General features: G+C 42.4%; 1 protein-coding gene across 2 annotated transcripts; it reads right to left on the minus strand.

Annotated features, from left to right (window-relative positions):
* Positions 1-1,625: 1,625 nt before the first annotated feature.
* mospd1 (motile sperm domain containing 1) lies at positions 1,626-6,159 on the minus strand. Of its 2 annotated transcripts, none has more exons than XM_036525246.1 (6): positions 5,844-6,159; positions 3,864-4,151; positions 3,645-3,720; positions 2,998-3,230; positions 2,350-2,511; positions 1,626-1,967 (listed from the first exon to the last, which is right to left on the minus strand). In XM_036525246.1, exons 2-6 carry the CDS (start codon positions 4,015-4,017, stop codon positions 1,936-1,938), a joined length of 657 nt encoding a protein of 218 aa, XP_036381139.1. In that variant the 5' UTR covers positions 4,018-4,151; positions 5,844-6,159; the 3' UTR covers positions 1,626-1,935. The 2 variants fall into 2 exon arrangements, with proteins under 2 accessions (XP_036381139.1, XP_036381140.1); XM_036525247.1 differs by lacking the exon at positions 5,844-6,159 and adding an exon at positions 5,648-5,735.
* Between the last annotated feature and the right edge of the window lie 2,143 nt (positions 6,160-8,302).

Below are 8,302 nucleotides of genomic sequence, written 5' to 3' on the forward strand. Positions count from 1 at the left end.
GGACCATTGACATGTCATGTGAAGCTGTGCTGTAGAGCAGGAATTTGTGCAAAATGGACAATTTAGCATGTTAGCTGTAAAGAACTTGTCAGAAAGTCATGCTGATAACAGCACTACTAAGAATTGGTTCCTACATTTTTAGGTCCACTTATATTTCTTAGTTCCACCAATTGACAGCAAGTCCTTCAGAGGAGCAGTCAGTGTTGCATCCGCATTAGTAAAAGGAGCTGCATTGCTTGTAACTGTTGTACAGTCTGTGTACTTTGGTTATCCTTATCTTCAGGGGTTGACAGGTTACTTCTAATACAGAATTGTCCTTTGCAGATTAACGCAAAGTATGTTGAAAGTTTTTTTGAAAGTAAACCGTTAAGTGTTCATGGTTATCCCTTGGTACATTGTGTTTGAGGGTGTTAACTCTACTTGTTACATGTGCAAATTACAGTAGTAGGGTATGACGCTCCATGTTCACTGAACCAGACTGCTCCACCAGCACTTGTGGATGTTGCCTTATTCTGAGTGATTGAACTGACAATATTTTATGTTTATGTATGTGAAGGAAAATTGAAAAGTCGCATGTAATTGTGGTAGACACAACTGAAATGGCACTGTTGAATGTTGCTGTGGTGAGGTGTGGCATTGTTCACTTCTGCTCCATCAGGCAGGGAGTTGCAGAGGAATACTGACAAAAAGACTGTAGGAAAGATTCAGTGTGTGATCCAGGTTATGTGGAGCTGATGGTCAGTTGGTCAATTCATGTCCTAGATGTTTTTCCAGTAGAACGCTATTGTGTCTCCTGAAAAAATAATTGGGTGAACGTAGTCAGTTTTTCTAATTAATTTCCTCTTAATGTGTAGTCTTTTTCCTCTGCATTATTGAATGCATATTATTTGAATACAAATACAAACACACAGTTTAACACCTTTGCATTAGACTGGCCTTTTCTCAGTATTAGACATTGAGAAAGTCATCATACCTGATTATAATTCAGACTGAATTCAAAAATGTTTCTTTATGCCACAGTAAGTATTACAGTAAGGTTGCATGTACTCCCATGTCTTTCACATGAATATAAGAATGACCATGAGATGTTGCCGTAACTCCTCTGTTCAGTGGCTGGTCCATCTGATATAAGGCAGTGATATTCTGTATCTGCATATATGATCTTTTCAAAATGCTGCATAAATTGTGGCAGACTGTGCAATGATTGCATCTTGTGGACAAACTATACACTTATTTAATATTTGAAGTACAACTCAAATATTTATACCTATTTCCAGACTACCTCTTTGCAATGACTGCATTTGTAGAGATAGCTGTTCGTTGTCTAGTTGCTTTAGTCTCTTAACCGTACGGTAGGTGATCACTACTGGTCCACAGGTGAGACCGAAACTACAGTATTGTCCTTATGACTCTGGTGAAATGTGATTAAATATTCAAGCTCTGTGTATTGAAGGTTTGTTCTACAGTGTAGACAAATGGATCTGTGGCCAAGCTCCAGGGGGTTGAAAAGAAAAGTTCCACCAAAGCACATGTGTCTGAAGTTGAACAACACTTTTAATAAAACATTTCCCTTATTTCTATGAACCCCTTTCACACCCCCACCCCACCCACCCTAAATGCCCTCCCATCCCATCCTGTCCCCTGTATTCATCTCTGTCTGTTGGACCAGAGCTTCATCCAGCCCTGTACCAGCTGACATTCTTCATCTGGTTTGCACAAGTAGCAGTTTGTTGTAACCTTTTGTATCTTAAAAACAGTTTAAAACATGATTTCAGAGGGTAACCCTCCCTGCCAACCCCAGACATTCTGACCCCTTTCCCCCTCCCCCCCTCCTTCACGAACACATGTAGAATGTGTGTGTCTGTCCTCTTTTTTTTCTACCCATCCTTTCCCTTTCCCTCTCTTTTCTTGGGCATTCAATGTGCTTGCAGCACCTCAAGTTCGAAGAATAACCATTGTAAGAAGACCTGTACAGGAAAAGAAAGATATAATGTAAAAACAGACAGGGCACCACAGTGACATGCAAGAGGGCAATAAAATCTAGGCACAATTAAATATGAAGTGCTTTCTGAATTTAAATGTAGTGTATACATTCACACAGTGGGAACCTGCTGTCATTTTGCTTGAAACACAACCCACTGATGCATTCTATAAAAGATGTGAGGACAAATCAGTTTACACAATTAACCAACACAGTTTGACCCTACCCATTACAGTAGGGTGCACCTCTAAGCACGGTGCTTCATAATTATTTTAATCTTTATTCATTCATTTTTATTAATCTTTATTCATCTTTATTCATATTCATTCATGTTCCACGTTTCAGAGTGTATTCCTGAGGTTGCTCACCTAGAACATAAGCAGCTACAAGTTTCTTGTTAACACTTAAGTGGAGGTAGACAGGCACAACGGACTCCAGCTCCCCCAGGGTGGGCAGCATGAGGACAGCCACGCATACCAGCCCCAGCAGGACGGTCAGTGCACTGGGACCTCCCGATGGCGCCCGGCTCTCTGCTCAACAGAAGGCCAGATCCTCGTTACTTTCAAAGGCTTGGGTTTAACACTTAGCTCTGCAATTCTAGGTAGTGTGGTCGTTGGTGCCACCTAGTGCTCTGAAAAAGAACCTGCAGCACTTGCCTGTTCCTCAAGTAGAATATCATGAGCAGTAAGCAATGTTTTTTTTTTTTCTTGATACCAAACAAGGGCAAGTTTGGCAAAATTAAAGTCACTGCCAAATTCAGAACAGCAATGATTCTACTTGTAAGTAATTACATTTTCTTCAAAATATAAAACAGTAACAGTGGACCTCTCCTTCTAGTGGTCAATCTGATGTATGGCCGCTATTAATAATAATTTTATCATTATTGATTTATCAAAGCTGTACATGGTGTTGAAACCATATCAAGACCCTTATATTGCTGCCATCACATTGATTCATATATAGCAGTGAGCTCCCTCTAGTGGAGGTAAGGTGAGGCTACAGCTAGCCATGTCTACCTTGCTGGAATGCAGTCTGCTCGAAGAAAGCACTGTCAGCCAGCTGCTCCTTCATCCTGCGCTCCTCCTCTTGGGGCCGGGAGTGGGAGGGCTCCTGAGTGGCCGAGGGCAGCAGTGTGGCCATTACCTCCTTGCGGCCCAGGGCCTTCCGCTGGCTCTGCTCCGACACTTGCAGTCGGAACTTATCAATCACGCCATAGTGGCATGCCCGCACGTCTCTGTGGCGGATTACGCTGGGCGGAAGCAGAGGGACAAAGGGAACATAGGGATACAGTGAAAGAGCTCCCTAGAAGACAAAAGTAATGTGTGTGTGTGTGTGGAGGAGGGGGTACTGACAGGAAGTGGGTGGCACTCCCGTCAGTAGGACAGACATATTTCAATATTGTCATTTAGCAGATGCTCTTATCCAGAGCCACTTACATAGGTTACAATTTTTTCCATTTTATACAACTGGATATTTACCGAGGCAATTGTGGGTTAAGTACCGTGCCCAAGGGTACAGCAGCACTACCCCAGCAGGGAATGGAACCAGCAACCTTTTGGTTACAAGACATGTTCTTTACTTCGGTAGTAAGTAAGCTACACTGCCACACAGTGTGTGGCTTCATAAACAGGACGACCGCTTACAAGTCCAAAATATCACTTACATGTCCACGCAGCACTGTGGCTTCACAGCTCCAGTAGCGTCTACCACGGCATACTTGTTCGGCGCTGTGCACAAAACTGGGAACACAGACAAGCCCCTCAGACACACACACACACATCGGTACTTCCCAACAACCGCAACAACCCGCAAAAGGCAGCCGCAGCGGCAGGCACCGCCGCCGGATGCCGAGCACAGCATGGACATTGAGGCCTTCCCTCACCTTTGAACTTCAGGGCAAACTCGTAGGGGTTGTAGAGGGTGAGCACCTGCTTGTGGGACGTCTGCTCGTCGGCGTAGAAGACCAGCTCTGTGGGGAACACGAACACAGGAAGGCTGCCCTCCACCAGATCTGGCTGCCGGCTCTGCTGCTGCATTTGCACACGCTGCACTCGGCCCCTCCAGCTCTCTCTCTCTCTCTCTCTCTGTCTGTCTCACTAAGTGTGTAGCGTCCCTCCCCGGCGCAGGTCGCCCTCTCCTCTCAGCTCCTCAGCAGCATCACAAGCACACCCTGGAGAAAGAAGAGGAGCCACAGAGGAGCTATTATGATACGAAACACCTCGGTTCAGTCAAGGTTAAAATGACGAGCGGCACAAATGGCACCTGAACGACAGGCTGCTGCTTTGAAACGGTGCAGCAAGGCCATTATGAGTACAATCCAACACTTTACCGGAAAGTTGAGAAAGATGAGAAGTACTTTCTGAGAAGTAAGAAAGGTTCTGAAGTAACGGTAAATGGCACTAAAGAGCTGTAATACTGACTGCTGTCAGCGATGCCTGCCCACACTTTACAAAAATAACAAGATGTAAACAGTGCGTCACTTTTCCTATATAAATGAACTATGATTTCTGTGCGGGGGACGTGGGAGTGTTATCAGAGTCTTTTCTTAGAAGTACTAAGACTTGGTGTACACGGGCAACCAGTGTAGATTCAACAGTAATAACATGACTTTACGCAGATGCACTAATCTTTAACGTATATGGATACAACGATCTAATGATATGTGTCCGGTACCAGCCCATCCTATGTCGTATAACGACCAGTTGTTCCTATGAGCGCGTGTTAAAAGAACAAGCAGCTGGTCGCCACTTCCACGTGGCTAATCACGTGAGTATGTTTACAGGCACTAACGTCATTCCTGGCTAAGGTCTTTTGCAAGAGCTACGTGCCAAAGCTTCTCTGTGTATGTCGAGTCAAATATGGTTTAGTTTATCCTATCAGATAAACACGGAGCACTTTGCTATTCTGTTGACAATTCTCTGTGAGAATTATTTGAAGACAATAGCTTTTAGCTGCCAAGCCATACAACTAGTGCTACCTTTAGCCAACAACAATTCACGCATAGCTTACTAACGGTAGCTGGCTGTGCCTCGGTTTGCTATACACAATCATCTAACTGTCTTGTTAGACTATTTTAATTTAAATGACAATCTAGCTAGTCAGCTACACTGCATTTATACACATAGGTACAGTTTGCTAGATAACGATCTAATTGTTCGAGAAATAGAATAACGGCTAGTTCGTCTACTGGTTAGTCACCTAGCTACGTTATCTATCATTATCAAGCAAGCTAGCTAGCCAAGCCCTTGATAAACCTAGTAGCTAAACCAACATCAACGCGTTAGCTAATTAGCTAGTTGGCTAATTAGCTAGTTGTACATTGTGTATTATGATATTCTAAACGATTAGGTACAAGCCATCGTCAAGCGCCTTGGCATGGTGGCAGACACTTGCTAGCATTAGCTAACGAGGTAACACGAACTTCTTATGTGAAGAAGCTAACTGGCTAACTGATGTTGCTATATAACATTAGACAACTAACCCAGTTAAATGATGAGACTAGCTTGCAGAGCTGCTGTTTCCAAATGCCAAACTTCAGCTAGCTACAATTGGCTAGCCAAGTAATTTCAGACCGCCCTGTATGCATTTATTTAGCTAACAATGGATGACGAACAAAGGCAATTTATTATTCACAAAGAATAGCTAGCGGAGTGGTTTGCTAGTTACCTATCGTGACGATCTTGACCCTTTTCATTGGCGAGCTAGCTTGCTTTTTTCTTGCGCTATATAGCGATACTGGGTAAATAGGCAGCTGTAAAATTAGTAAATAAAAGGTAGTCAGCTAGCTAGCAAGCTGCCAGTCTAGTTTCTTTGCCAACTATCCTGTTAGCACATTCATATACATTTTAAATATACGACTTACCCTCTTTTCAATCCTTATTGATAACGCTGGCCAGCGATTGTTGTTTAAATCCCACCCAGTTGTTTTCTCTCCTTTTCTCCCCTTTGTCAATCTGCTGCAGTTCAACACGGTGGATGCCGGGATAGTGGAGGGCTCAGGGAATTCCGGCAGTCCTTCAGTGACGTAACTCTCTCTTCTGCGACAGGCAAATACTTGGCTGCAATTTAGAGACCTGTAACATTACGCTTGTACATTTCTCAGTTTCATGGGTCAAAGCTATAATGTGCCTATTATATGCAGCGTAGTCGCCCACTTAAAAGCTGAATAGAAAGGTTGTGTGTTCAGGTCTTCAATTGCGTACTGTATTGACCTCTGAAAACAGTGGCATTTGAATATTACCTCATATGCAAGTACCGTTAGAGGATTGTCATGTATTATTGGCTGAGTTTCAGAATGTTAAGGACTGCCAGTGACTGCTAAAGCACACAATCCTTATTTGGAGATGTCTCATATTCTGCTGCCTGGATAGTTTTGGACTTTGTGGTTCTTCATGCTCTTGCCATTTTTGTACTTGTTTAATGGTGTGGCCAAGTGGCAGTATCACAACACTGTTATAATTAATCACAATTATGATGAAAATAGTCTCCTCTATCTCTCTGAACTACACAAGTGGAATCTTTCCATAATGTTAAGTAAAAGATGTATGTGCATATTGACCTTGACTCCTCTCCTTTGTTTGTAATGAGCACAAAAAGAAATTTATCACTATTTATGCATGGTTTTCAATAGAGCATATAGATCTGGAGTAATTATTACTTTTTCCTTTTTACAGTTTAATTAATTTACCATTTATGATTGTCTGTGATATGGTTCAATGACTGATGTTTTTATAATCACCGCTTCATGTCATTAATCACGAAGGTGATTGGGCACAAATGATAAGGTGATTTAATTTGCTGAATGCCAGGTTTGGTGAAAATCCAGAGATAAAACACAAATATAGTCATTTACCAAGGTCTAAGTCCAATGTCAGAGACTGGGCAATGTTAGTGCATTGTCCTGTGCAGACTGGGCTGTTCACCGCCAGCAACACCTAACCCAGCAAAACACTGTCTGTCAAAGATACCTCACACTATGGGAGGCCACATGGCACATCTCACCAAGATCCAGACGTCATCATGCTCCATCTTTGTGACTGTATTACCATTGCCAGCTCCACATCAGAAATGCCAGGCTGATTCCACTCCTGCATCGACACAGCGTGCAGGCAGCTACAGAGACATCAGCCCAAAGGACTGCACAGGTACTAAGCACTCACCAATGTTAATATGTTTTAGAACACAATGAGGAACATACATGGACCTTCATAATGACATATTCGATGTTGTGCCTGACACACTACTTGATGAGTAGATCCAAATAAAGTGATCTGGACCAGAGTATCTAATTACACCAAACCCCATTTGTAGTGAATGACAGCAGCGTGACAGCAAGGTGCTACACTAATGATGTCCTGGAACCTGACGTGCCACACTTCCTGTTAGCTCATTCTGATGTGTTAACATACCAGTAGGACAATCCATGCACACATGCTGTTTGTATAATTCTTTCTTGGGAGAGAATGTGGTATTGGCCCCTGAATTGTCAACTTACCAGGCTTCCTATTGGATACTGGCAGGATGAGCTGTACTGATATATATCGCGAGATATATATATAGCGAGACCAGTGAACAGGCTTATTGATGTCCAGGATCTGTATAACGGATGGGACAGAATCATACAAGGTACTATCTGCAACATGGTGCAAAAAATCTACCAGAGACATAGCTTATATTACCTCCAAGAGTGGCCACACTAAGCAACAATCGGATCATCTTTGTTGAATGCAAATGACAAATCACTAAACTGTAATAATGTACAATGTTGTATATGTTCAATAAAATATCAGCATACCTGCTACAAAAAAGATGCTACAAATTTGATTTTGCTGATATTGCCTAAATGAAGGTATGAGCGGTTAGTTCATTTTCATGCTTAGAACATTTTGCAAAAAAAATGTATGTAGGTATGACATTGTAGATAAAGTACAAGACCATTTTATCCCATATGCTTTCCATCCTGTCAAGTAATTGAAGTTGCACGCACCAGTGATTCACCTAATTGGTCAACTCATAGCTTCGCTGAAGCAGACCTATGTAACCCATTCTTAAACAGCCCCATTCTACAGTGCTGTATGTTAAGAATGTAAAAAAGAAAAGCTTATTACTACTACTACTATTTTATTGGGTAGTTTAGCAGACAACATTCATCTGGGTGACATACAGCATATAGCACTAATACACACAATATGTGGTCTTGACTGCTGAGCTAGCTGGTTAATAAATACTAAGAACCAAAGGTCTGAGTGGTCAGCCCAGATGTTAAGGCACATGGTCGAATTACCGTTAATGTCTACCTCAGTTTACAATGAAAATCTGGCA

Source organism: Megalops cyprinoides, chromosome 3 (genome assembly GCF_013368585.1).
Source record: "Megalops cyprinoides isolate fMegCyp1 chromosome 3, fMegCyp1.pri, whole genome shotgun sequence".
Classification (NCBI taxonomy): Eukaryota; Metazoa; Chordata; class Actinopteri; order Elopiformes; family Megalopidae; genus Megalops; species Megalops cyprinoides.